Genomic DNA, 26,801 nt, shown 5'->3' with positions numbered 1-26,801 from the left:
GAAAATTACTAATTTCATAAAATACTTTTGCTAACGAATTTCTACAAAAGGTAGAACATTGGGAAAAATGAGATGGAGAGAGACCGACTAGCGAGGCAACCTTGATCGCATATGATACATAATTAGGTAGATCATTTTGTGTAACTGTCACATAAAAGAAGTCATTTTATTCATTTATTTTGTTCGCAGTTTACATTTTATTGTTTTAGTCACAATTAGTTAGTAAACCTTAACGTTACAAAAATATAGCGTCGCGTAGAGAATTAAAAGTATTTTCAAATATAAAGTGTCCGAATGTTTGACAGTAAGGAATATCAATTTCGTAAAACTGTTTTGTTTTTAGTTCTTGTTGATCAGTTAGTTTGGACGTAATTTGTTTGCTGACATTTTTACTGTGATTCAACAATTTCAACATGGCTTGCTTTGTACAAGGAATAACTGCATACATTTCCGGTCTGGTGACGGACATTCACAACACGAAAGACACTGCAATTTGGTATAAAATCCAAGTTGTTGTCAAAGATGTGTTTTGGCATGTGGATCGACGATACAGCGATTTCGAGGCTCTGCATAGAAAACTTGTCGAGACACAAGGTCAGTTGAATATTTGTTTATGTTTAACTTATAATAACAATGGTTAATTTAGGTGTTATTATTATGTTCAGGCATTCCAAGAGACAATGTCGTCCTCCCTCCAAAGAAATTGATTGGAAATAAGGATCCTGAATTTGTCGAACAACGTCGAGCGCAATTGGACATCTATTTAACAAATGTATTACAACTGCTGGGCCGAAATCCCCCCGATGATCTCGCACAGTTTTTTAACCTTCATGAATACGAAATCATGTTCATGTTAAAAAAGTTAGCTGTGGATATATTTGAAAAGGGAGATCAGATTTTGTGCTCTGGAACACCTTTTATACTATCTCCATACCAGGTATGAAATTTTAAGGGCGAGCAGAGCGTCTTATTTTAGACTAATTATCTTCAATTCGGAAATAAAAACAGTAAACGTTTTGGTTTATTGCTTTGCAGATTTTTGCTATAAACGAACGGATGAAAATGGCAGTACCATTTTTGGATTCGACTGACAAACGGAATGATTTTACTCACATTGTGGATTTTTGTACAAACTTGAAGCAGTTGCAAATTGTGGGTAGCAACATACCATTAGGCAGAAGTACCATAATCCCGAACCAGTATGACGTCGACTTGTCCCCATTCAAGTCTTTGGAGGAAATTTCCTTCAAGATGGCAAACTTTAACAAAATAGCTGCTGTAATTAAAATTATATATATAAAGATAAAAATATGCAAATGTATGCTTAATTATTTTATACTTGTATACGGTTTTAGATTGGAGTGGGAAGAGAAACAGTCCATCGGATATCTGTACAAAATTCGCATTTAGAGTCCACGAATGAGCTATTGTTGTGTGATACCGTGTATAAGTCATTCCGTGATGCGGGTCCTTCCCACGTCTGGCCTAATTTACGATCTTTGCACTTAAGTAATAATGTGATCAAGGTGAAACATTTTTCTTGTCACCAAATAAGTATTCCTAAACTAAGTTTACCATTTCAACACTTGAAACTTGTGTCTATTTCACAAATTGGAACTATTTCGTCCTAAATTAATCAATAATAATATGTGTTGCAAACTTTCTTTCAGAGTGTGGAGGATATTGGGAAACTTGCTCCAAAGTTACGATTTTTCGACTTGAGCTTTAATCAGCTCCATACAGTATATAATCTCACATCCTTGCCGGAGTTGGAACACGTTTCTTATAGTGGAAATGTACTATCCTTCATCGGTTGTGATATGAATGTTTTACTGGGAAATGTAACAGTGTTAAACATGTCACAAAATCAAATCGAAAATCTCAACGTTTTCAGCAAATTATACAGTCTCACCGTGCTCAACTTGAGTTGCAATGTAATCAACGATGTGGATGAGGTCCGTATTGTATTATTTTTAACAATGTACCATTAGCAGAAATCAACTACAAAAATATCGTTAACCTCTTTTTACCATCATGAGCTTTTCGTATCTAATAATTTTCACCTGTATGATTTTCTGCCCTTTCATCCTAGAAATCTAAAAGTTTGGATAACGATCCTTTATCATTATTTTCCAATTCCTCCACGTAGAAAACTCTAGCGTATCCTTAAAATTAATTGCATCACAGGGGAAAGAGTTATCATTTTTGTTAGTCTTTATACTTCAATATGTGAAGAAAGTTGACATTTAATTGATGATTTAATTTACAGGTCGCACATTTATCAGACCTACCATGTCTTGAAGTATTAATCTTGACTGGAAATCCGGTAATGAAAAATATTTCAACGTCAATATTATTATAAATTAGATTTAATCCTTTCATATGCTAATTATTATTAAAATTTACATTTTGTTGATCTTATTTCTCTTTAGGTCGCTTCTACCGTCGATTACCGAGTTCGGGCTCTTGCATTTTTTAACGAAAGAGCGAACGATATTTCTCTCGACAATGAGAAAGCTTCGCTGTCCGAAGTCGATCAAATTTCTATTCTTCAAGCAATTGAACAAGCGCGGAGAACTACTTTAATCAACCAACCTCGGCTCGCATTTTAATCGTGTTTAGAATTTTTAATTAAAAATATTATAGTGCAACCAAAAATTTTATTATGATCAATTTTTATGGAATAACTTTATCTATAGAATAATGTTGCTGTTACCATCAACTCTGTGTGCTTTAAAAAAGCTTTATATATGTATACGCATAATACTAATAAAATAGCTATGTTTTTTAAGTATTTACCCCAAAAACAAATGCATAATCTCAAATCAATTCATCTGTTACGCACAACTCTACTCATATCGCAAAAGAGCTGACAAAGAAGAAGCCAAAAAGTAACACCCCTCCACCTTGAAAGACGGAATTATTGAAACCCCCAAAAAATAGAAATACAAATCCACAAAATTCCATTTGAGTATTCTCCTCATATTTCCCTGGAGTCCCCGGATTTCATCCATATATATGCGTAGTATAATTCATTACTCCCATTGTGAGAAAATCCCCCAAGGATTTTCTGGGCAGTGACACAATATTCTTACGAAACTGGTACTGATCAAGTAGGCTGAACAAAATGATTAGTTTGCTTTGGAAATTATGGAGTACTTTACAGCATCACGTAGTATCAGGATGAAATCTTTCTCCTCATTTTCTAGTAATGATCGGATCAGCCAGTAGTGAACTCTCTTTTTGGCTTTCTTTCCATCCACTCCACCAAATTCTACTTATCGAGAGAGACATATTTCCAGCCCGCTTTGCACGCATTGCAGAGTCGACGTATTAATCTAATGCAGCGAGTCCTCATCACTAAATGCTACGAGGAACCTTTCCAATTTGCAGGTGATTTGATTGATAACAAGATGACGACGACGACCCAGGAGCAGAATGTCGCTTACGACTTTCTCTTCTCCCATGCTTTCCAGTCATATTTCTCAAGTTGAGCCAGCTTCTGCCACCTCAGTCCCCGTTGGGTTGAGCCACGAGCAAGAGGGGTTCTCCAACTTTCTCCTGCCCATTTGCTCCTCCATTGTCTCATTTTATCAGCGTAAATTCCGAAATCCTAGGTGAAAGTCGACATTTTACAACCCCCAATTGTACAACTGGGTGTAAACCTGCTCCCAACAGATTCATAAAATCGAGACCATTTTACGATGTGTCCAAGCTTCTGATGGAAAGCGTCTAATTGAAATAAATAATCAGAGTGGGCGAACGAATTCATGCATTTTCGCTGTGGAAGTTTACCTGATTTGATTAGAGGTATGTACTTACGTGTGTAGGTTATAAGTATGTTTATGTAATATTATACTTGGGGAAGTACCATATATGCATCTTATTTACTTCTGTTACATAATATATCCTATTGTCTTTGTTGATTTGAAGAGCTACAAAGCCCACATAAATTCGCACCTTTTTGCTGTTGAGATCATCGGTAAGTTTTCCTCTTTCTCTCACGACTTCATCACTGCATGTGATTATGAATATAAAAAGTTTTGTTAGTTTGATGATGAATCTTTTGTTGTTTTCCTGCCGTATGTACTAACCAAACTACGCACTTTGCAACAGTAGAAGTACACAGTTGACATTTATAAATTTTATGTGCCACCCAACATCGTAAAAGTTTATCCTTTGTAGATGAAGATAATTAGAATGTGACGGTGAATGTATATGCGTTGGGTGAGATGAGAGAGAAAGCTTTCCTTTTCACCTGGTGGAAATACTGCTGCTTCTGCTTCTGATGATGTATATATTTCCAATGTTGATTGGAGGACAGGAATAAAATTTTCTTTGATGTACAAGCAAATGATATAAACTTAATCTCACCCAGGCAAGAAAAATTTATCGGTCTCATTAGGCGAATGAGAAAGCTGGGCGTGGGGCGCTCTGCAAGATAACACGCTTTCTCATGAAATAGAAATTATAACGGATACCTTCGTCTGCAATGGCAAGTGCTCATGGGCATAAATTTGCTTATCCTCTTCCTGCCATCTTATCGCCTAGACAGGGGTGAGGCTTCTCTTTTTCTCCTCTTTATAATAACTGACGATTGTCTCCCATGTTTGGATTTCTACTTCACTCCATGTCATGAAATATGAAAGGGTTGGTGGTGGTGGGTGTTCCTACGTACGTATTGATGTATGTGGAGTACTTCCTCCTCTCATGTTTTTTCACAGGGGGAGGAAGAAGAAACATTGTTATTACTTTCTCTTCAAGTCTTCTCACGAGGTGAAAAGTGGTGGACGCGGAAGGCTTGTTATTCTTGGCAACTAGAATTGCAACTCTTGTCAAACTTATCGTCCAGAATGGTTCTTCTGTTTCTCGTTGATATCCACTCCTCATTTTAATACCGTTGTAAGATTTATTTCTCAGAGGAGCAGTTCGGCAACTTTTTCTCAACCGGTTCAGGCCGATTTGTGACACTCACTCAATAAACTGTCAGCCGATTCGACTGAGCCCCATATGCACGTCCATTTGTCATGATCCAATATGTTTACCAAAAGTATGCATATGTAGTCTGCTGGATAATTTTTCAATGCATGAGTATCATTGTATGCATGGTGTTTAAATGCTTCATATATTTCATGAAATTTTTTGTTACCGATGTGTTTTAGTTTAGTTTAGCAGGTCGTTTTCTGTTCAGAAGGCCTAATCGCATTTATGTAAAGTGAATGTGTTTCCAAATTTTAACTTGTTTCATTCTCCACGTTTGACTTATTTTAATTTCTAGACTAATTTAATTATGTACCTTCTTAAAACCATATTTATTAACTGTGTGTATCTCAAACTCATAGTTAAATCAAATTATGCATAACATTATGGCTCTGAGTTTGTCCCCTTGTGGTTTTCCTCTCTGACTTGACACAGGCCTATGCGATACCAATTGCACTCATAGTTGGTAACCCCGGCCCGTGGGCAAAGTATTTCTCACTTATGTGAGGTTTGGTTCACTTATATAAATATGTGTTCAATTGTATGGGTCAAAATTGGGAGTCAATAACGAGGACCTTTTTTCAACTAAAGCGAAGCAGTTAGGGTCACTCTATTATTTCTCACTCGATCTCACCTGCCCCATTTTAACTTGTATACATTTTACCAGGGGCAAGTAAGCTCTAACTTATTGGAAAATCTTGTTAGTACGAATTAAGTCTCATCTTCATCGACACGTAGTTTCCAACTCTATCATTTTCCAATGAGGGATTGGAGTGAAGGGGAAAGATTGTCTTTGTTTGGTAAGAAATCATACACTTTTGTTATACTACTTAAACGAAGGGGTCCTTAATTACTATGAAATTAATATTTCCTTGTTGATTGCTGTTCTCCAGGAGATCAAACACGAGTAGATTTATTCAATAATGCCCCACTTCATACTAATTAGCAGTCTTTATAAGCAATGTCTTAATAATCCTTTCCAATCTTGGTACATATATTATGCATTTGGTTGAAATAAAACCATGCTTTGTTGGGTGATTCAATGATAAATAGGTCCTTTCGACATTATTCTTGTGAACTTTCTCCGCTGGAAGTAAATTGGGAGTATTGACACTAATTGTAAATTATGGAACATTTTTAGGGCGTCACGCAATGATTGGCTATATGTTCGTATCTGTTAGATGTCATTTCAATTTCTACTTCCTAACTAGTTAAATGGACTAAAATTGCAATTCGCTTTTCAGAAGCGTTTAATTGATATTTGAGTATCGAATTAACATAATAAAAATCCGCATGACAGATTTCTCCAAGGCCTTTTAAGTAGCTGGCTTGCTTTCAATTTCATGGTATAAATGCTTATTGTGCCATTTGTGTAATTAAGTTTCCTGTTGAACGTCGTCCTTTGAAGTACCAATATTGAAAACATGTTGTTTGATTGCCGTCCTTGTCGTGCTCTTATTTCAGAGACAATTAGTTAGAATAAGCAGAATGGGACAATAGATATTTAAACTCCAAGAAGGGTTGTCCTACACGTTATTAATTCTGGGATGAGAATTCGTGTCGTCGAAAACAATTTGGAAGAGGATTTGATCAATTGTTGACGAACTTGTGAGTTTGTCGTAGTCTTAAACTCTTTGAGATGATAAGACATTTCAGGAATATGGAGTCTCACTTTCACTCTTTCTACAATGTACATATCACATTTAGTGTGTATACATACATACCTATCTCAAATGAAAGTACACATGTATACATACGCATGCTAATGTGTACATAAATTATGCGCATAAATAAAATAGAAACATTATGAAAATGCTTGCATTTGTGTTTAATTCAAGCCAAAATATTTCATGCACTGATTAACAGATGGGGAACAATTCTATGATTCTTGTTATAAAAATAACACGCCAATGTGTAACACGTTATCTGTCTGAGTCACAATTTGTGACTCAGAAATGCATATGTGTACCATTTGGAAGGTCATAATGTCCTTTAAAAATGGTATATCCGTTTTACATGCTTGTTATTTGCATCACACCAAAATAGCATGAAAAAATATTACTTTTGTACTTGGAACGTTTCATGTATCTTAAATACCTAAGTCGAGTGAAATTTCCCCTGAACTTGAACCAAATTGTATACATTACTTAACTGACAGACGATTTTTGCACGTGCATATTAATAGTTTTACTCTTTCCAAATTCATATATTGCATGCAATTTTCTATCATCAATACCATACTTTTGCGACAACTGTCACTCCGTCAGTGCAACAGAATTTTCAGACTGGTAAGATTAGCTTAGCGTTAAATCATACTTAATAATTAAATACGTTTTGATTTATTCTGAAGGACCCATTTCAATCAGCATTTTGATCAATTCAAATTCCATGACAAACATTGCATTGTATAACGAATATCGTGTCCTAGATAGCGGCATGAATTAGGCTTAGTATGTAGTCAGCTATGAAATCATTTACTGGTTTTCAACCCAACGGGCTAGCACTTCTGCACGATTTAGAGAAGATACGAATTTCCAAACTCGACGAAATCGCAATTTATACAATTTTTTAGGTGACAGTCGTTGTGTGATATTAGACTTCAACTTCCAGTGTGTACCGAGATTGTGCGTGATGCATGCAAATACGCATTAAGAGCGACATGAAAATATGTAAAATTTTAGTTGTGGGGTAAAAGGTTGGCACCCCACGGTTGGTAAATAGAAAAAGGAGGAGGAGATACCTGGTCAAAGGTCAAGCTCTGTTTGCTCTAATGCAATGAGGTGTCCTCACACATTAAAAGTTGCTGCTAAAGATTCTCCTAAGAACGTCCAATTTTAAGATATTTAGTGCTGGCTTCTTAGACACGTTTCCATTAGTAAATCTTCCGTGTAGGTGTATAGGTAAGTACTTATCATTTATAGGCAAATATAGCTAACATTTGCATATAAAATTGTAAATAGCATGTGTGTAAGTTGGATTAAATCAATTAAAAATGTTTAAGTATGGTCACCTACGCTGAATATGTTAAGTACTTATCTCTCTTCCTCCTTAGCCCTTGCCTTTTAACAACAACTTCATAATCCACCCTACTCGAGACGACAATAGGCATTTAGTAGCCTGCCTACCTGCAAATAGCTCTATTATATTTTCTCTCTCTTATGAATCCGCACAATCATTGTTTGCCATGCAAATACACCAGCATAAATAAATAAAGAGTAATTTCACATAGTGTATTCGAAATAGAATGAAGTAGTCCTGCAAATGGGTGTAGACAGCATACAGAGTATTCTGACAGTAATGAAACTATCAACAAATTGTCTTCAAATTTGGGACCATGGAGGCAAATATATAAATAGACAAATTGGTGTGGAGGTTTTTACAAATGATGATGGAATTGGTATGCAATTGCTCAAACTTTTAGCTATACGTATCCACGTATGTAAATACCACCAGTACAAATTATTGCCTTTTGGAATGGCCGTTGGTCAGTCTGTCCATCAGCTTCCTACTGGAGAAGCAATATGCCAACGTATTTACATGATGGATTTAAAAATACTTTGTTAAACGATTTTTTAATAACCATCCAATAATCCTGTCTTATTGCACATGACTTTCAAGAGTTGAAATGACGAGGTGACATGGCAGATCGTGATATTCAGCACGGCCATATTGACGCATGGATATAGTCAAACTACCGTGTGTGCAAAGCTGCACGAAATGCATATGTATGTCTTTGAAAGGGTCATCCCACATATACACTTGACGCAGTATATGTAGACATATATGCGTATGCAGCATGAGTTGCCCTACTCACTCACTCACCTACACCTTATCAATTATTACCTAAATTTGTTATTTGCACAACTTTATCTGCCCTTTCGGCACAAATTTTTCCCTCGTGCTGTTCTTCCCGATGTTACAGCTAAACACGACTCCTCGTCCTTTTTAGTGAGCAAATGCAATAATGCGAATTGATTGATTCAACGTGTGTAGGCTGGAAATAGGCATACACACATATTTTCATTTTACACAACGTCGTCGTTACCTTTTATACGCGTATTACAAGTATTACAAGCACTTTAGACTCCCAGCACCACTTGTGGAGATGAGGAGACAGCATCACTCATCCCCACAGATTGATTAATTTTTCTGCATGAGTCAGTCAGTCAGGCTGGCAGTTGCATGCCCTTAAGTTTTTTGTCATACATAGATATGCAGTGCGACTAGTAATGTATCTCTCGGATATCAGTCCTCCTTATCTCGACTAATATCGGGATATCTTTCTCCCCGTGAGCATTTGGTAAATGTGGTTTCGTTCGTTTGGTGGGGTGGACTCGCACTTTTGATAAATAGTCAACAGTCGGAGTATGAGAGCACACTGCCGTCAAAGGAACGAGGTCCGAGAAGTGAGACTTGCTGCAAATTACTCATTTTTCCTCTCTCTCTCTTTCCTGCAGGTCGTTGCAATCGCGAGTGAAAGCTGACAGCAGTCTAAACGTATCGTGAGTGAGCAATCATGGGCAGTTTCCTTGGCCATGTTGTCCCTGGCACGTTTTTCTTCGCGTTCGCCTTGTGGTGGCTGTACAATGTCCTCAACCGGTAAGTAAGCAAATCAACTCGGGTTCCAATTTACCATTAATATAATTGAGGTTACGCTGCCTGCCAAACTGTAATGACTTGCACTTCAAAATAGTCACGGTTGTGTTGTTCGCTTACTTACTTACTTCATATTTCTCAGGTTTAAAAAATTTGTGGGAATTGTAGATAAAAAGTGTTTTGTTGTTGTTGGGATGGATGTAAAGGAGAAAGTAGGGAACAGGAAAGTTGAGCATGGAGGTTGATTTCGCACAGGCAGCTTCCGTCCCTGTCATTATGAAAGTGCGGAGAAAGCATTTATTTTCCAATTGTAAGTCCCTACCGACAGTGTAAATGCCCAATCGAGAAAGTGACCAGAAGTAGAAACACGCGGAATTCGGGAAGGTGAAAGCTGTCTCATGCATCTTGATATTGATCAATTTATTCAATAAGCGTGAAGCGTAAACACACAAAGTCGGCAAATATTGTTCATTGGAAAATAATTGAGTTTCGTCGTCGTCGTTGAGTATTATTGGAATTTCATTTTTGCCAGAGAGTGATAGCTCTACCACGTTAGTTGCAGATTGCAGGGGACGTTTTATTTTAATGAGATCGATTTATGGGAGCAGCACCAGCAGAGAAGCAGCGAGTTGAGAAATTGAGTGTTGCGAATTGTGTAAATTGGGAGAAAGCAACTCCTCCTTGGTTCATTGGCGTAAGAGAGAATGTTCCGTTGTGTGTGGCTGAATAGGGTACATAGATTCGATAAAAAGTGGCATACGTGTGATGGGTGGACTTATTAAATTATTCAGCCAAAGTTGAAGAAACACGAACCAGGACGACAGCACGGTCACTCCTGAAATTTCTTATGCATGTACAAGCAGCAACCTCTGGCTTGGTACTTTTTTTTTGTGGTTGTTAGCTTAATGTGACAATGGATATATCCGCCATGTCTGGAAATTTATTATTCTATGGCAACTTTTCACTTTTACCTTAATGTGATTTCCTCAGTTTCATAATGTTTAACCCAATAAACGTTTAGAATTAAGTGGTGAAAACACAGTTTAGATAGTTTATCAACTCAAAGGCTTTTGTACACATGTAGCTTACAAGTTTCATACGCATGATTCAATTAGCACAGATAATTTCATGTTGGGGAAGTATTTTGCAATTAATAAAAAATCTCAAGAGCATCCATCATCCTCGTTCATTTGCTCATTCCTCTCGTAGAAATTGTATCACATTCCTCACAAGTACATAAAAGTACGAAATGTCAATTGGCGAAGGTGTTGAATCCATGTTACTTACGAGCAAAAATACAACTTGCTAGGCAGACATAGCTTGAAAATAATAAACTTTGGGCTAAAGTCGCCAGTACAATTGCATTAAGAAAGCTGCATGCAAAGTCACATGGAGACTAGGTCGCTGTCCCACTCGTCAACCAGACTCAACTTGAGTCACTCAAGTGACGGCGGAATAGTTGTAAAATATTGATAGCATTTTTCCAAATGAACATTTATTCCGTAATTATTGCAGCCATGTTACCGTGGCCGTTTGTCCAGGATATGGTGAATGACTGCGTATGTATATGTATTTAGAAGACTGAATGGCGACCGACGTTTTCATGACTCTTCACCCATAAATACGTAACGTCCTTCTAATTATTGTTACAGCTACCTCCTCTGCAGACGGTTTAAGCCCGACAGTTACAGGAACTCGAGCACTTTTCGCTGTGCATGCAGCAAAAATATTCCAATCGAGTCAATATTGAAAGTTGCAGCAACAACGATAGGAATTTTGGGTAACATCCGACGACTAAATGTCTCACCTCTTCTGCCCAGGGGACTCGGTCAGTTAATCTGAAAATTGCTCTGTCTGTTTTGCAGGAGAATTTGCGACTGCTTTCGACAAAGGAAAGTTTACTCACTGGGGTAAGTCTGAGGAGGAATCGATGACATTCTTCGTGTTCATGCAAATGCAAAGTGCAACTGAATTAAATATAAACTTTGGTTGATGACAGGCAACGCTCAGCACATCACAATGTTTGCATTTTTCGGGCTCAACGGTGTTGTAGACCTACTTTTGCATAAGGGGTGGTTACTCCCTCCCAAATTGGACTATGTCACTGCCGCGTTAGCCTACGCAGTCGAAGGCTTTCTTTTCTACAATCATCTTCACGGTATGCACGCACATTTGAGCAAAAAAAATGACAACTTTTTTGTTGTTACTTCCCACACGATTTAAGGATGTGTCTCACTCGTATGAATTTTGATTGTTGCAGGACGGACTCACATGGACATTGCGGTAAGAATTTGTACTGATAATCCTTTCATAAAGAAAAATGGAGTTGACAGTCAGTTTTTCTGTTCACTCGATGAGTATATAAAAAAAAGAGGACATAAAGGTGTATATTTTGTCTCTGGATGATTGGTGACAACTCGTACACATACTTTCAGTCAGACTGGCATAAAAGCAGTTGATTTGTTTGTCAAACGATGACAAAAGTAGAAGCAAAGGCCGTGCTAAAAGATTGGATTAACATTTGAATTATTAATTTACACTCTATTTCTCTCCATCTGATGAGTGAGTTACTACAGTTGGTTTAATTGAAATGTGGATGTATGCAACAGGTTCACATGTACTTGTTCTATTTGACGGTGGCCTGCGTGGTGTCCATCTTGGCTGAAATGTTCCAACCTAAAAATGTGATGCCAGCACTCTGCCGAATTTTTTTCACGTTTCTTCAAGGCACTTGGTTCTACCAGATCGGTTTCATCCTCTACCCTCCAAGTGGGGACAAATGGGACGAAGAGGACCACACGCAGGTAAATACCGATAACAATTGTCCAGCATTATGTAACTTATTTAGTCATCGTATTACTCACATTTCGCCATTTTTGTACCTCTTACTTTCTCTTTGTCATCGCTTCATCATCATCATTTTATCATTGATTGAAGTGCATGTCCTAAAAATAATTTAGACTTTGAGAGGCTACATACAATAAAATGGGGCGGTACATGATAAGCAGTCCAATTTTACAAAAGTACCTAAAATATGGCGACTTCTGATTATTGCAGATAATGATTATAACAATGATATTTACATGGCACATGGTTGCCATTCTGATAATGATGTTGGGGGTTGGATCATTCATGTGGTTGCGAATCCTGAACTCATCCAACGCTTCGTTACCAATGTATCAAATGGTCGATACGAACGATCTTCCTTCCTCGAAAGAAATTTATGAAGGCAACGGGAGCAGCAAGCACAAGTTTACTAATGGTCATCTTCCGTTCGACAAGTCTGCTTCCATCCAGCACATCCTGGACTCGGACAGTGAAGAGGCGTAAGAAGTCAGCGTGGCGGAAGAGAATTTTCATAAGTTATTTCCTAAGCTATTCCATTCGACCATCCAAAAAGAAAGAATGCATTCACCTTCAACCCGTCATTTGCACAGTGAAGAATGTCAGCATTATTTTACCCCGAGAACAACAAATTCATACAATTTATTTTTTACGTGAAACCAAATTATGCTAAACTACCCTGCCCGTAGGTTCGTATTCTTGATAAAATGTTTTCACCCTCAGTGGAAGTGACCGCTGCCACTCACGGTCAAAATTATTAATCGAGAATATGGCAGTAGCTTTTTACTACGTAGAGTCGAATGAAGAAGAAATATACAATTTTTTAAATTTATCAGTAAAATATAACGTAATTGGAGATCAAACTTACCCTGGAATACTCACTCAACAACCTGTTTGATTGATGCTCCAGAGGAGGTTAGAAATTGACTTCGCCCTGATTCTCATGTGCAACCAAAGACGGGGAGGAACAAGAGGGGTAGACGAAATTAGTATGCAAATGTGCAAACTAATCTTTGGTTAATTAATTAATTAATTGAGTAAACGTGTAGTTTTGCTATGTTTTTTTTGCTTTACCGTGTGCAAATTGACAGCCAATTTCACAGAGTTGCCAATTTGAAATTCATGCGTATTTTATAGTCCGACATAGCCATATTTTTTCTCTCATTAAATACTACATATCTAGTTAATTTTGTTATGTAGACGGAATATTTTATTTATTATGGACCGCGATTATGTTAATACTTTTAATCTTGTCAATTCTAGTTATTTGCATATGTAATAATTTCAGCGGTATTAACTGAAATATATACACGACTTATTTTTATTTACTACTTTAGCGATAATAATGCTTGGTAAATAGGTTGGGAAGAGTAAACTCTGCTGGTCTTAGATAAATGTTAACGATATTAGATAACATTCTACTTATTACGTGTAATGTATGTATCTATGTAACAATCAGGAAAGCAATGCTTCATGAAACTTGTCGTAATATAACCTGTGATCAGACCTGATAAATATGTACATAAATTCGTAGTCAAATGCCAAATTAGATGAAATAAAGCCCTATAAATATTTAGGAAACGAATGTTACAGAAATTTCTGACTTGACGTTGTCACTCTCATGTTCTTTGCATGGATTAATTTCATTTAATACCTGCCCATCAATATGATTAGTCACCATTTCTCTTATTTTTTATTGGCAGCATACGTCACTAGAAACTAGGTACAAATTAGTCATAGACACTTGACTTCGTACACCTGATGAACTGTGTACAAATGTATCATGAATTACTCACTCATTCGCAAGTATGACACGCTTTGTTTGATTGATGTACAAGTGACAAATGCTGCTTATTTATTGCATTCGAGATAAAAACATGGCATTGTTGACAAAATTTTGATTACTATGAAGTTATTGCGTTACTCTAAAGTAAGAAGAAAAATGAAGCAAATGCACATGTCCACTTGAGAAATATATGTATCATCAACTACGTATGCATGCATGCATTTAGCATGTTTTGTTCGAGTAGACGATGCGAATTGTTTACCAGAGTGGACACAGAGTAGCAATAATCATGAATCAGATACACTTTATTAGACGGCCAAAATGTGTTGTAAGTACTTTGAAGTTATTATTATGCAGTAGTTTAGTCGTTCTCGCCCACACCGTACAAGCCAAGAAAGACCAATTGCAATTTCCATATTTTCCATGCATATCTATTCTGCCTCGACACACTCATTATTTTTCGCGAATTTTGGTAATATGGCGAATCTTGATGCATACCAACTTTCATTTTCATTTATCTTTGCTGTTGCTGATGCTGTTGTTCATTCAACTTGACTTCTTCTGAACCCTTCTTGTGCCTTTTAAGGATGTCCCTAGAACAGTAATACAAAATTGTTGTAGTAGTCATTGACACACGCTGTTTGCACCTTGATCATCATTGTCGTTGGGGAAGAAGTCTCGAAACAATAGTCCAAGTTAAATAAAGTTATTACGTATGTATTTTCGAGCAATGTTGCCAACCACCACAGTTGCACTTTGTCTCATTTTGTTTTTCTGGAGTGCTTCAGCAGATGAACAACCACCCTCTGTTGTCCATGTCGCGTCCAGTGACCCCCATCTCAAGGGATCTTTAGGTAAAGTAAAATTTGTCAAGAACAAATACTCGAACTGATACTAAAATTGTCATTTAAAATCCTAATACGTAGTAAATACGTACATATTTGGCTCAAGGCTAGACTTGGGAGTATTAAAAGTTTGGATTTTTAAGTAGAAATGGTTCCCGTTTCCTCTACCGTGATCCCGATCCAAAGTTTGTTTGGAACTCAAAGACCCTCATCGTCGCAATCCGAAACTACCGGAGTAGGAAGCGTAGGCCAAGCTACGTACCCAATCTTTCGGCGCAATGCTTACTCAAGGAGATCAAACTTTTTCCACAAATCAACCAAACCAGGCACACCTGTTCGACTTATTACTACGAGAAGTAAGTATTGCAATGCTGGTAGTTCAAAAATGTCACTTTTGAATTGAACACATTATGAAAAAACTTTCTCGTCTTGACTGACTGAGTTTTTTCCCATGTGGGCGTGGATGCATGGGTTAGTAGATAGCAAGGCAATGCGGAAACCAAAAAATATACACACGGCTCTTTGTAAGGATAACTTGGCTCAGGAATCGATTGTGTAAACGTTCCTTTTCATTCTAACCTTAGAGAGCGGCGTTTGTTTGGATTTGTACAATATCGCAAAACATGCTAAATGTTTCTGCTGATTTTTTAAAATTGGTTGGAATCAGAAATTGGGCCCGAGTCTAATACATCATAATCAAACCATCGCCACTCGTCGCGTAGTAGCTTGAATAATGCCTGAGAAGAATTTATTGATTTCATTTCATGCGTTATATCTGATGAGACTACTCCGTGCGTATTGTGGCACTCAATAAAAGATTGTTTCGTTTTACACACAGGCAATAGAGCTCGAGTTGAGGCGTATGATGGATGACCTGGCGAGAAGGAAAAAATGGCGACAAGAAAAATGGGGATAAAACTGTATAAAAAGACACGATTTATTGTTATACATAGTTCGTTATGCTAGGATTATTTATTGTTCATTCAAAAAAATCATCAGATCTAAGATAATGGAACTGTTGTGACAGAATTGTGACATGTAGCACACTTTTTAGTTTCCTGGACTGAACGGTCCATAATATTAAAACAAAAGGCATAGAAAAGTTTAGCCCAATATTCGTTTATAAGTTATTTTATTTCATGTGAAAAGAAACGTAATATACAAAATGAAATACAAGTACATAATGCGGTTTTTGGACGGATCACACTTAAAATTAAAATATCACAGGTCAGCTCTGTCAAGGTTTTTAAGATTAAGGTAAATCAAATCGACTAGGTATATACATACACTAATCGACCGCAAGAATAAAATATTATTAGGAATCAATGGCACGCTGGATCAATGATTGGCGAAGAATTATTCATTAAATCTCAACTGTCAGAGAAGAAACCTCCCTTGCGATTCCACACAAGTTTGATCCAATGGCGACGTATAAATACCCGTTATCACCAAAGGCCGTGCCCCAAGAATTGCGGACAATATAATGTGGTGGGTTTGCAGTCTTATCGTAACCAACAATCTACAGAACAATACAAAATACGATTAAATAACTTATAATAATACCACACTAAATAATCCAGAGGTCTGAAGAATGCATGTACCTGAATTGCGTGGTTATTGTTTGCATCACAATTCCATTGAATAACACCGCCCACATAGTATTGCCAATTTGTTGCATCCACGGCTGCTGCAACCGGACCATGATGGGCCAACACCGTTAAAAGTTGATCCTCTGATCCCTCATAACTTTAACAAAAATATATATCATGAACACGCTGAGTAGTTAGTCCATAAATCTTGTATGTAGCGTATGTATTAATTACTAACCTGTCACATGTGTAATTTGAGTTTATTTGAACACCAGTATTTGAAGACTGAAGTCTGCACTTTGCATCCTCCAATGTCAAAGGGTATTGTTTCGCAGGGACCAATTTAGTGGCTTCCATCCAACCCAAAGCACCACAAGTGTCCCCTCCGTTGCATCCAAGGTTTCCGTTAGTGGCACAATCAATTACGTACTGAACACTTAGCGTTTCAAGTTTTCCCGTCTGAATGGCACGCATACTTTCTACGGTTTCTACAGTCGAAAATGCCCAGCAAGCCCCACAAGATTTCTGGTGAAGGACTGGTGTAATCACACCTTTAGTTCTCCAGTCAACTTTGTCCGGAAGGTCTCCAGGAAATGACAATGCTCTACGTTTTCGAGTAACAATAAGATTGTCTTTAAAACCATCATCTGAAACCTTGATTCCGTGTCGGCCGTGGTAGTGATGATGGTGATGTGGATCTGGGTGATTTCCATGATGTTTTTCACGATTTTTAATTCGTTCATGAATGTCAGGACGCAAGTACTTTGCCTTAAATTCCTCAGGACTCAGGTCAGAAAACTGGGTTAGTCCCCACTCTGCGTAACCTTGATTTTTGGGAGTTCCATGTCTCCACTTTTTCTGCAGCAAATATTTGTGTAATATTTCCTTGTCCTTTTCCAAATCTGGAAATTTATTTGATTCCCCATTGCTTCCTTTCAAAATGGGATGCATTGCAAGTAAAATATTCTGATCTTCGAGAGTATTTAGTTCGTGAATTTTGTCCAGCGTGTTCTAAAGGTGTATAAATGCAAAAATTAAAAATTAAAAAAAAACTAAGGTAAGTTCAACCTATAACTCTGATTTTTAAATTTAATCCTTAAAAAAAGGTTATACGTAATTACCTTGAAATGTAACAATCTTGTGTCTGCCTCTGAATCGCCATTATAAGTCTTGTTAAAAGCTCTGGAGTAGTTGCTAAATGCCAATTCAAGATGTTCCCTGTCTTCACCCTTCAAATGGAAAGGGATCCCAACGAAACAAAGGCAAGCAATCGCAGTCCACATAAGAATTGTTTTAGTTCTCGCTTCCATTCTGAATTCTTGCAAAATTGCGAAGTCCTTAAGAATGGATTAAAACTGTAACATACGAACAGCAAGTATCAGTTCTACAACTATTCTGCAGAGGTATTACAATTACAAAGTGTCAAACTATTTTATGCCTGACCTTGCTCAACAAACAACTAGAAAATTTATAAGATTATTATATTTACCCAGAGAGAAGTACATATATACACATGGATAATACAATCACACACTGAATTCAATATCAAGAATGGACATGCATGCGTTATTGTACACAAACTGTACAGAGGAACTAACTACGACACAAAATAAAACAAATAACAGATTCTCGTTGTTCTTGAGTATTATTATTTTTTCCTTTACACATCAAACCAGAGTAGAAACAGATAGCAACTTTTTTTGCACGGTCATATCAAGTTCCTTTTTTTGCATATTATTGTCTCCTCTCTCGCTTGATATACAAGTGAATCTATGTATTATTTACCAAAAACCTGTCCAGCTACAACAAACCACAATTTAGTTTAAATGCATGCATGGAGTATGGAGTTTGCAAATAATATATTTTGTGTGTATGCGGATGTGCACCAAATGAACTCACATATTAAAGTAAAACTTATGATATAACCCTCAGCCAGACGTGTCTTTATCAATCGTCTCGTCAAAGAAAATGGAAGTGAATAATGTGATATGCAAATGATCGGGTCAGTGACACATTTAATAGATAACAACTATACGTGCATTATACATATTCAGCATTATATTAAGTATGACACAAGAAAATAAATTCCTGTAAAACTTATAACTAGCATATGGCTTATCATATCAGAAACTAAAGCTTCAAAAATGTGCATTGCCTTTGAAATCCTTGTGTATCCTGAAACTCATCAAAATAAACTTTCGAGGTTTAAAATACTTTACACATCAATACAAAACATAGTAACACTCAACAATTCCTAAATGTGTGAAGCTCTGCTGATAACACAATCACTAATCACTAATCACATCACATGCTCTTTCTCTGATTTAAAGTAACCATATGACGGACTAATCATATTTGACTTTAAATGTCAACATTGTGACCAAAAAAAACTACCCATTCACCAATACATAATGAAACCTAAGATTCGAATTAGATGCCAATTACTTAATTGTTCGTAATATGACATATGCAAAAACTAAACCAATCACAATTAAAATCTCATGCAAAATGCAAAAGTTTATACGCACATTAAACGAAAGACTAAACTGTTAAAACTACATGATATTAATCAGATTCAAGCTTACCTTCTTAAACACGCCAACAATTTTGAAACTTTAGGAAAATCCTAATCCAGCAAATACCCACAAACAAACTTATTTACTAAACTCTGGATAATAATCCAATCACAGTCTCCTCTCTTATTATGTCCCTTCGTAACAAGCACCACGCATCGTGAGCCTTAGCTTGTTCCTAAAATTAGAACAAGCTCGAAAACCTTAAAACTATAAAAAATGATGAAAATTCTCAAGCAAGTTTCTCAACTGTTTTTGTCAGTGAAATAAAAATAATGTCGGTGTTGCAGACTGGTCACCTGTTTCTAATGCTTTGAGAGAGAAACGAGAAACCGCACATGGAGAGGCAGCAAATCTAAACTTGGTTTGGCCGCAAGGTTGACGAAAGAGACGCGAGCGCCACCTTCCCCACGAGCTCCACTCTCCAACTGGACGACGTGCTCTCACACTTACACACTTACAGCCTTTGCCTGCACATTGTCAGTCTCACTCGCCGCTCTTCTCTCCCTAATTTTCCTTAGCAGTGCTTTTAAAAACTAAAAATATGGCAGAAAAACTGCAAATTTCGAAAAAACGAAAGGTAAGCAAGGTTCCCCTGTCCCTTGGGTGGTGCGGGATGGTACTTTGCGAGTTGTACTAATTTGTTCTTGTCTATTCTAGTTTGTCCGCGAGGGACTTTTCCGTGCAGAGTTGAACGAGTTCCTTATGCGAGAGTTGGCCGAGGATGGCTACTCCGGACTGGAAATTCGTGTGGCCCCCAACCGCACAGAGATCATCATTATGGCGACGAGGACACAGAACGTATTGGGAGAAAAGGGTCGCAGAATCAGGGAGTTGACGTCCGTGGTCACCAAGCGGTTCGGATTTGCTCCAGGTTCCATTGAGCTCTATGCCGAGAAGGTCGGAGTTCGTGGTCTTTGCGCCATTGCTCAGGCCGAGTCCCTTCGTTACAAGTTGGTGGGTGGTTTGGCTGTTCGACGTGCTTGTTATGGTGAGTGGTGGATAAGCAATGATTTTATTTAATGGCCAAATGAATGAGATTTGTTAGTTATTGTACATTTTAATATTTTGGATACTTTGCAATATAATAAATATGTATTATTATGCTGATCATTAGGTGTGTTGAGATTCATCATGGAATCTGGAGCCAAGGGATGCGAAGTCGTCGTGTCTGGAAAGTTGAGAGGTCAGCGAGCCAAGTCGATGAAGTTTGTTGACGGACTGATGATCCACAGTGGTGACCCGACCAACCACTACGTCGATACCGCCACTCGCCACGTGCTGCTTAGGTGAGAATGAATAAATGCAATTTTAAAATCATGGACTAATCAAGTGTGCGATGAAATAAATTGTTACATATTATTTGTTCTTGTTCTTCTCCAGGCAAGGAGTATTGGGAATCAAGGTAAAGATCATGCTTCCGTGGGATCCCAACGGCAAGATCGGACCTAAGAAGCCACTACCTGATCACGTTAACGTTGCTGAACCTAAGGATGAACTGTCCTTTAAAGACATCCCAGCCATCCCTGTCAAACCAGTAGGTGTACCAGATGTGCCGGGGATGGTTGCGTAAATAAATATTTACATCTTTATTTACTGAAATTGTAATGCGCGACGACAACAGGATCATCCAGTTTTTGAATAAAATTTAAAACTCGAGTTTTTACTCTTATTGTGTGTGCACAACTATTTTCTCTATCCAGCAGCATGATGCGCCTTGTAGTTTGTTAGGTTAAAAGTTATAGAATTTAAACTCTTTTTAACCGAGACTTGTTTTATTTACCATTTAAAAAATTGTGTACATAAATACGTTATTGGCATATTAGTTAAATTTTGTAATTATAATGGTCTATCTACGTATAACTAGACGTACACAAGCTTTTTAATTGGATGCGGGTGCGTTAGGCGGAGCTAATTTAGAAATCAACGAAATGCCAGTGCGAACTCCATTCCCGATGAAGGAGGGGCATTTATCATTCATCGCCATCCTCTCGAGCAGTATCCGGAACTCCATGAACATGGTTCGAGTGTAGTGATTTCGCCGCGAAGAGTACCGGAAGGTGAGGAACCGGAAATACAAGAATGGAGAGATCAAGGAGTGTCGCCCACTGAAAAATAGGAAAAGCCGGTGATTAGACCTCAGTGGGGCACACAAAATTTAATTTAACAGGGCTTCATAATAAAGATCAATCAATAGGCAATTAATAATGCATTGCTAGTCCAATCGATTCATTTCGTTTGTATACGAAACAAGCCGCCCATCCCATAAAATAAACATTAACTGGATTGGGTCGATAAAAAAATCCTAAATTTTAGGGACTAACTTTCTTGCTCAATATACCAATTCGACATTGACTCAAATATATCGCAAATAAAAAAAAACAATACTTACGCTATTGCATAGCAGACCAAGAACCACATGATGCAAATTTCTGACCCAGCTGCCATTCGCAGAATGTTCACAGATTTGTATTCAATCAAGGATATGAAAACCCTAGCAATCCATGCTGAGTTTCTGCCGAGCGCCTGCATACAGATTAAAATAAATGAATATAGTCCACAAATTGATACTAAAACAATCAAATACAATAGCTTACATCCAGCAGAGACAGTGAGAAACTGGCGAAATGTAAGATTGCGAAGAGCACGCTTGGAGCCAGTGCCACTAAAACAATATAACAATTTAATTAACCTCGTAATTCTCTACAAATACTATTATTATCGATATTTAAATAGATTTAAAGACATACATGTCATTGGCGTTGCATACAGAAAGATGAGAGCACAGAACAAGTAGTGGAATGAATCTTCCAAGACCATTTGTTGAAAGAAGGCACGTGAAAAACTGAAATTTGGTAGGCGTTGATGCAGCCGAAGCGCCGAAGTAGCTGCGCTGGCCATAAATGCTTTGTAGTAGTATTGGACAGGACTTCTGCTCCAAACAATTCATAAAATAAAGAAGAAAAACATTAAGTCAACCTTGCTAAAGACTTGCCACAGCTTTTAATGATTCATGAATTATATATACTCACCCGAAGAGCGGTAGTATGTATCCAGCTGCAAACATGATGGTCAACAATCGTGTCAGCCACAGGGCAAAGTCGATCTTGCGTTCGATGATCAGTGCTTTCAGCCTGGACCAATTTAATGGAGGACTAGGTGGAGGGGGAGGAAGGTCCTGATTTGAATCATCAGGTATTGGACCTTGATTCGTGTCAACCATTTTGATATATCTACATAAAAACAAATATGAGTATATAAATACAATTAACAGAAAACTATATATGATCCTTGCATAATAAGTTACTTTCACTTGCCTACAATCTAAAAGTTTTATATAAACTTTTCTTATTTGTGTGCCAGATTTATACTACAATTTAGAACTCTTCGCAAGTGCTTGTCCAATTACACTACTATTTTTACTATAAATTTTTCAAATTGGACACTAACAATTTTTAAATCCAGTCGAAGTTCAACTGTTGAACTTTTCTGGGTTGATGAATAAAGTTGAATGTTGAGAAGAGAGAATGACGACGAGCCACTAATTTCATGTATTGATTTACTTGACGATGGGATGTTCTCGAATACATATGAGCTCACGGGTGCATCCAGATAAAATATGTCAAAATAGGTCACCCCCAACTCAAAATGTTGGCATCTAAGAAAACCTTGGGTGCAAATTTTGACCAGTAATTTTGCTCGATTTTTTAGTCACGGTCATTATGCGAGAGTAATGTTTACTCTCTCACTTTCTGGGGCATGACGAGTCAATACAACGATTGGAGTTATACTGATGTGTATTTTAATGGCGACGAAATGGAAATGTCGAAAGTGGCGAATATATTGACGACTAGGGTTGAGTATGGCAGAGTTTTGTACGATTAAAAGCATTGCAAGAGTATCCCCGTAAATATAAATATAAATAAAATAAAAATTCATTATTGTTTCTTCGTGAATAATTGAGGTCTTGATAGAGGTACATTTATGACCATGAAGAGAACTAAAAAAAGAAATAAGCATCGACTTTCTTGGTTTCACTGCGTTAATAAAATTTACATGTAAAAATTTTGCAAAAAGATTAGACGCCAAGGGCACCCGGGATTCCCAAGCGGTCACCCATCCAAGTACTAACCGGGCCCGACGTTGCTTAACTTCAGTGATCGGACGAGAACTGGTGCATTCAACGTGGTATGGCCCTTGACAAAGATGAATGCATCTTATTATCAATTTATGTCATTTCAAGCAGAGAAACCGGTCACAGATTTCAATCATCCATGAAAATTTGCAACTCTGGCTCAGAAACATGCTAAAATGCATGCAAATAATACTGTCTCAATCTCACACCATGACATTATGAGACTCATTTTATACGACGACCCAATATGTAGCATATTTACGACCTTCATGAAAATCAAGATTGGCGATCTACATACCAATAGGTTATCACTAGAAGTCTACAATATGCAAACTAATTTGCAAACTCCGGAGTCGAGATAAAACTGAAATGCCTTCAATCCACTGAACGCATTTCAGTGCAACTTCTTTGCACTGATTTACTTACTTACCTGTCTATACTTTCGAGATAAACTATGCAGTTATGAAGCCATATAATCTGATTTCATTATTGATAAGGGCCATAAGTGTGTCTAAATTACTGACATGTTCATAACATGGTCAAGCCACATGCTCTCACATCACCCTGTTCATGCACATTACAAGTGTATGGAAAACTTGGACCAGCCAATGGTATCTCCATTACGTCAGAGTGGTCGATGGTGGCACGATTTTGCAAAGTCACAAAACCCGATACATCATACGGCTAGACCTTCGCAGTTTGGTATCTCCATGCAAATAGCAATAATTTGCAAAAGCATTGCTGTGCTGTTCCGTGCTACCATCATCACCCTCTCGTACTTTTCTTTAGCATAAATAATATTACATTACAGGAGAGGAAGCTTATACTTATTGGTTTTAACCTCAAGTTCAATTTCAAGGAAAGCTCCAACGTGTCCGATCATTCGTGGTATCGTGGTCACTATGTCAGAAGAGCCTAGCAAGAAACGAGGCAAAATGGGATCCTCTCTCGAACAATTGAAATCTTACACCACGGTTGTCGCCGACACCGGAGACTTTGAGGGTACGTCGGTCATCTATTTTTAGCAAATAAGTATACATAAATAAATAGTAATACATTTTAACCGATATACCGGTCTTCGTTTATTAATTTCAGCAATCAAAAAATACAAGCCTACCGATGCCACCACCAACCCATCCCTTATTTTGGCAGCTGCCAAGATGCCGCAGTATCAAAAGTTGATTGATGAGTCAATTGCGTATGGAAAGAAAAATGGAAAGTAAGTATAAAATAATCTCATTAATTTTGTTTACTTTTAATGTAAAATTATATTGGTTACTTGTTTTTTATTTGTAGGACCACGGAAGAGCAGATTGAATCTGCAGCAGACAAGTTGTTTGTTTCGTTTGGCATCGAAATTCTGAAGATTGTTCCAGGACGTGTCTCCACGGAAGTTGATGCTAGATTGTCATTCGACAAGGAAGCAAGTATTGCGAAAGCCAAAAAATTTATTCAGCTCTACGAGGAGGCTGGGATCTCCAAGGATCGGATTCTCATCAAGTTGGGGTCCACATGGGAAGGAATCCAAGCAGCAAAGTAATCATGATGAGATATGAAAATGCGATGTGATTTGGTTTTGTAAAATTTCAAAATTTCCATACAAAACTAATTTCTTTACTCAGGGTGCTAGAAGAGGAGTACGGGATTCATTGTAACTTAACCCTTCTGTTCTCCATGGCTCAAGCGATTGCATGCGCGGAAGCTGGCGTTACTCTCATCTCACCATTCGTGGGCAGAATTTTGGACTGGTATGTGGCCAACACTAATCAAAAGACGTATGAACCCCAAGATGACCCCGGCGTCAAGAGTGTCACCCAGATTTACAACTACTACAAGAGGTTTGGCTACAAAACTGTGGTGATGGGAGCCTCCTTCAGAAATTCTGGTGAGTAAACACATAAAAAAGCAGTATGATAAATATGATAATATCGTCGTTGAAGGATGGAAAAGAGCCATCTCCATTTTGTGTTAAATAAGGAAAGAGCCATCTCCATTTTGTGTTAAATAAGGAAAGAGCCTTCTCCATTCGTCGTCAAATAAAAAAGGGGCCTTCTCCAAACTCCGAGTTTTTCCAGGAGAGTGAGAAACAACAAGCAATCTGAAAGTGTGAAATCAACTCTAACAAATATTTATTTCGAGAAGTATATAATTTGTTAAAAATGATAATAATCGCGAAATAAATATGTTAGCTAGAGTTGATTATTATCATTCTTAACAAATTATATACTTCTCTAATTATGACACGACGTATATACAAATTAGGTATGTGGCCACTTATCATAAATGATAACTTTTTCGGATCACTGATTTGAGATTTAGGAGGTCTTTAAATTTTCTTAACATTATCTTCTGACTTAATAATTTATAATCAGGCTTAACAATTGACATCTGCTGATTTTTCTTCTATATGTTCAGTTTTCCTCACCGTTTTTATGCCCCAATGTTTTTCTTTCAGCCAAGCCATAAATTGAAGTCATTTATTCTAATTTTCACTCAAGTATATTTTTCTTCTAATAACTGGTTGGCGACTTGGTAATTTAAATGACAGCTTATGATTTAATAAACAACGCTGCTCAATTATTTACTTCCCTTGAATTGGAAGAGATTCGCTCGACTCGAGTCGGGCGGAATCATAATATGTAAACACCAAATGCATCAACTTTCCGATTTTTTTCTCGTCGATAATTAATTTAAATAAATATGTGTGATATATTTTCTGATAAATTAGACCATGAGGATTCTGAATTTTCAAAAATCGCAGATTGCCCCATAAGTGGAGAAGGCCCCTTTTTTATTTGACGACGAATGGCAATAGCTCTTTCCTTATTTAACACAGAATGGAGATGGCTCTTTTCCATCCTTCAACGACGATATGCTGTTGTATGGATCAATGCATTATCGTGTGTGCAATAATTTGTAATAAATATTTTTTTATTTATTTGGTCAATAGGTGAAATCAAAGCTCTCGCTGGGTGTGACTTGTTGACAATCTCTCCATCTCTGTTGGAAGAACTGGATGCAAGTCAAGATGTCGTTGGAGAAATGATTAGTGAAGGGTCAGCCAAGAAATTAGATTTGGACAAGGTAGAACTAACTGAAAAAACTTTCCGTTGGATGATGAATGAAGATCAGATGGCAACGGACAAATTATCCGATGGAATTCGGAAATTTGCAGCAGACGGCGTGAAACTGGAATCGATGTTGAAGGAACGTCTGCAGAAGGTTTAAGAATATTTTTTTAAGCGTCGGTCGTCAGATCAATCAATCAGATATCAATAATCATTCCATTTGGCTCTCATTTTCTGTGTTACGTCGTCATATCATGCAACACAATAATTCTTTTCCAATAATAATCGTATGTTATTGTTAATTAATAGTTCTACTAAATAGCTACGATCTATAAACAATTAAATCAGTTCTCAACTACTTTTTCTTGTTCTTCTTGTGTGTGCA

General features: G+C 37.3%; 6 protein-coding genes, 1 long non-coding RNA gene and 1 other non-coding gene across 13 annotated transcripts; 5 read left to right on the top strand and 3 right to left on the bottom strand.

The window, feature by feature from the left end:
• The first annotated feature begins 111 nt into the window (after positions 1 to 111).
• LOC110851121 (nischarin) lies at positions 112 to 2,807 on the top strand. The gene is made up of 7 exons (XM_022098760.2): positions 112 to 594; positions 666 to 937; positions 1,036 to 1,278; positions 1,356 to 1,526; positions 1,671 to 1,955; positions 2,270 to 2,326; positions 2,433 to 2,807. Exons 1-7 carry the CDS (start codon positions 414 to 416, stop codon positions 2,610 to 2,612), a joined length of 1,389 nt encoding a protein of 462 aa, XP_021954452.1. The 5' UTR covers positions 112 to 413; the 3' UTR covers positions 2,613 to 2,807.
• Positions 2,808 to 3,601: 794 nt separating this feature from the next.
• LOC110851369 (transmembrane protein 45B) lies at positions 3,602 to 14,016 on the top strand. 3 transcript variants are annotated; one of them, XM_035852735.1, is made up of 9 exons: positions 3,602 to 3,810; positions 3,934 to 3,982; positions 9,438 to 9,579; positions 11,229 to 11,356; positions 11,442 to 11,486; positions 11,576 to 11,734; positions 11,837 to 11,859; positions 12,186 to 12,380; positions 12,634 to 14,016. In XM_035852735.1, the coding sequence occupies exons 3-9, from the start codon at positions 9,497 to 9,499 to the stop codon at positions 12,904 to 12,906; spliced, it is 906 nt and encodes a 301-aa protein (XP_035708628.1). In that variant the 5' UTR covers positions 3,602 to 3,810; positions 3,934 to 3,982; positions 9,438 to 9,496; the 3' UTR covers positions 12,907 to 14,016. The 3 variants fall into 3 exon arrangements, with proteins under 3 accessions (XP_035708628.1, XP_021954804.1, XP_035708629.1); XM_022099112.2 differs by lacking the exons at positions 3,602 to 3,810; positions 3,934 to 3,982 and adding an exon at positions 5,629 to 5,780; XM_035852736.1 differs by lacking the exons at positions 3,602 to 3,810; positions 3,934 to 3,982 and adding an exon at positions 9,145 to 9,280.
• A 580-nt stretch (positions 14,017 to 14,596) lies between these two features.
• Positions 14,597 to 16,158, top strand: LOC110850894. Its single transcript, XR_002548015.2, has 3 exons — positions 14,597 to 15,060; positions 15,198 to 15,407; positions 15,890 to 16,158. It is a non-coding gene; the product is annotated as an uncharacterized LOC110850894 (long non-coding RNA).
• Positions 16,159 to 16,166: 8 nt separating this feature from the next.
• LOC110850889 (cathepsin O) lies at positions 16,167 to 19,542 on the bottom strand. 3 transcript variants are annotated; one of them, XM_022098488.2, is made up of 5 exons: positions 19,226 to 19,542; positions 17,762 to 17,995; positions 16,879 to 17,651; positions 16,653 to 16,797; positions 16,167 to 16,570 (listed from the first exon to the last, which is right to left on the bottom strand). In XM_022098488.2, exons 2-5 carry the CDS (start codon positions 17,948 to 17,950, stop codon positions 16,415 to 16,417), a joined length of 1,263 nt encoding a protein of 420 aa, XP_021954180.1. In that variant the 5' UTR covers positions 17,951 to 17,995; positions 19,226 to 19,542; the 3' UTR covers positions 16,167 to 16,414. The 3 variants fall into 3 exon arrangements, with proteins under 3 accessions (XP_021954180.1, XP_035709064.1, XP_021954182.1); XM_035853171.1 differs by lacking the exon at positions 19,226 to 19,542 and adding an exon at positions 18,084 to 18,560; XM_022098490.2 differs by lacking the exon at positions 19,226 to 19,542 and adding an exon at positions 18,130 to 18,560.
• Positions 19,543 to 19,633: 91 nt separating this feature from the next.
• Positions 19,634 to 20,879, top strand: LOC110850893 (40S ribosomal protein S3). The gene is made up of 4 exons (XM_022098493.2): positions 19,634 to 19,793; positions 19,874 to 20,204; positions 20,331 to 20,502; positions 20,597 to 20,879. The coding sequence occupies exons 1-4, from the start codon at positions 19,758 to 19,760 to the stop codon at positions 20,784 to 20,786; spliced, it is 729 nt and encodes a 242-aa protein (XP_021954185.1). The 5' UTR covers positions 19,634 to 19,757; the 3' UTR covers positions 20,787 to 20,879.
• An 87-nt stretch (positions 20,880 to 20,966) lies between these two features.
• LOC110850891 (transmembrane protein 33) lies at positions 20,967 to 22,766 on the bottom strand. The gene is made up of 6 exons (XM_022098492.2): positions 22,531 to 22,766; positions 22,246 to 22,446; positions 21,964 to 22,145; positions 21,811 to 21,878; positions 21,606 to 21,739; positions 20,967 to 21,321 (listed from the first exon to the last, which is right to left on the bottom strand). The coding sequence occupies exons 2-6, from the start codon at positions 22,434 to 22,436 to the stop codon at positions 21,096 to 21,098; spliced, it is 801 nt and encodes a 266-aa protein (XP_021954184.1). The 5' UTR covers positions 22,437 to 22,446; positions 22,531 to 22,766; the 3' UTR covers positions 20,967 to 21,095.
• Positions 22,767 to 23,296: 530 nt separating this feature from the next.
• LOC118436120 lies at positions 23,297 to 23,415 on the bottom strand. The gene has a single exon (XR_004835221.1). It is a non-coding gene; the product is annotated as a 5S ribosomal RNA (ribosomal RNA).
• Positions 23,416 to 23,903: 488 nt separating this feature from the next.
• On the top strand, positions 23,904 to 26,774 carry LOC110850890 (transaldolase). Of its 2 annotated transcripts, none has more exons than XM_035853172.1 (6): positions 23,904 to 23,959; positions 24,208 to 24,350; positions 24,444 to 24,567; positions 24,645 to 24,884; positions 24,971 to 25,233; positions 26,299 to 26,774. In XM_035853172.1, the coding sequence occupies exons 1-6, from the start codon at positions 23,919 to 23,921 to the stop codon at positions 26,574 to 26,576; spliced, it is 1,089 nt and encodes a 362-aa protein (XP_035709065.1). In that variant the 5' UTR covers positions 23,904 to 23,918; the 3' UTR covers positions 26,577 to 26,774. The 2 variants fall into 2 exon arrangements, with proteins under 2 accessions (XP_035709065.1, XP_021954183.1); XM_022098491.1 differs by lacking the exon at positions 23,904 to 23,959 and adding an exon at positions 24,044 to 24,123.
• Positions 26,775 to 26,801: the final 27 nt, after the last annotated feature.

This window comes from Folsomia candida, unplaced genomic scaffold (genome assembly GCF_002217175.1).
Source record: "Folsomia candida strain VU population unplaced genomic scaffold, ASM221717v1 Fcan01_Sc006, whole genome shotgun sequence".
In the NCBI taxonomy this organism is placed as follows: Eukaryota; Metazoa; Arthropoda; class Collembola; order Entomobryomorpha; family Isotomidae; genus Folsomia; species Folsomia candida.
This window is presented reverse-complemented; position numbering and strand designations above follow the sequence as displayed.

What these genes read in the sequence shown, in the direction of transcription:
- LOC110850890 (XM_022098491.1), top strand. Translation starts at nt 24,059, where the DNA reads ATGCAAATAGCAATAATTTGCAAAAGCATTGCTGTGCTGTTCCGTGCT. An exon ending in CGACACCGGAGACTTTGAGG is followed by an intron (nt 24,351 to 24,443) that starts GTACGTCGGTCA and finishes TATTAATTTCAG; the next exon opens with CAATCAAAAAATACAAGCCT. An exon ending in AGCCTCCTTCAGAAATTCTG is followed by an intron (nt 25,234 to 26,298) that starts GTGAGTAAACAC and finishes TTTGGTCAATAG; the next exon opens with GTGAAATCAAAGCTCTCGCT.
- LOC110851369 (XM_035852735.1), top strand. Translation starts at nt 9,497, where the DNA reads ATGGGCAGTTTCCTTGGCCATGTTGTCCCTGGCACGTTTTTCTTCGCG. An exon ending in TTTCTACAATCATCTTCACG is followed by an intron (nt 11,735 to 11,836) that starts GTATGCACGCAC and finishes TGATTGTTGCAG; the next exon opens with GACGGACTCACATGGACATT. An exon ending in GGACTCACATGGACATTGCG is followed by an intron (nt 11,860 to 12,185) that starts GTAAGAATTTGT and finishes TGTATGCAACAG; the next exon opens with GTTCACATGTACTTGTTCTA.
- LOC110850893 (XM_022098493.2), top strand. Translation starts at nt 19,758, where the DNA reads ATGGCAGAAAAACTGCAAATTTCGAAAAAACGAAAG. An exon ending in AAATTTCGAAAAAACGAAAG is followed by an intron (nt 19,794 to 19,873) that starts GTAAGCAAGGTT and finishes TGTCTATTCTAG; the next exon opens with TTTGTCCGCGAGGGACTTTT. An exon ending in ACTCGCCACGTGCTGCTTAG is followed by an intron (nt 20,503 to 20,596) that starts GTGAGAATGAAT and finishes GTTCTTCTCCAG; the next exon opens with GCAAGGAGTATTGGGAATCA.
- LOC110850891 (XM_022098492.2), bottom strand. Translation starts at nt 22,436, where the DNA reads ATGGTTGACACGAATCAAGGTCCAATACCTGATGATTCAAATCAGGAC. An exon ending in GTATGCAACGCCAATGACAT is followed by an intron (nt 21,879 to 21,963) that starts GTATGTCTTTAA and finishes ATATTGTTTTAG; the next exon opens with TGGCACTGGCTCCAAGCGTG. An exon ending in TCTCACTGTCTCTGCTGGAT is followed by an intron (nt 21,740 to 21,810) that starts GTAAGCTATTGT and finishes ATCTGTATGCAG; the next exon opens with GCGCTCGGCAGAAACTCAGC.
- LOC110850889 (XM_022098488.2), bottom strand. Translation starts at nt 17,950, where the DNA reads ATGGAAGCGAGAACTAAAACAATTCTTATGTGGACTGCGATTGCTTGC. An exon ending in CAAGATTGTTACATTTCAAG is followed by an intron (nt 17,652 to 17,761) that starts GTAATTACGTAT and finishes ATACACCTTTAG; the next exon opens with AACACGCTGGACAAAATTCA. An exon ending in TCAAATTACACATGTGACAG is followed by an intron (nt 16,798 to 16,878) that starts GTTAGTAATTAA and finishes TTTTTGTTAAAG; the next exon opens with TTATGAGGGATCAGAGGATC.
- LOC110851121 (XM_022098760.2), top strand. Translation starts at nt 414, where the DNA reads ATGGCTTGCTTTGTACAAGGAATAACTGCATACATTTCCGGTCTGGTG. An exon ending in TAAGTAATAATGTGATCAAG is followed by an intron (nt 1,527 to 1,670) that starts GTGAAACATTTT and finishes ACTTTCTTTCAG; the next exon opens with AGTGTGGAGGATATTGGGAA. An exon ending in TAATCAACGATGTGGATGAG is followed by an intron (nt 1,956 to 2,269) that starts GTCCGTATTGTA and finishes TTTAATTTACAG; the next exon opens with GTCGCACATTTATCAGACCT.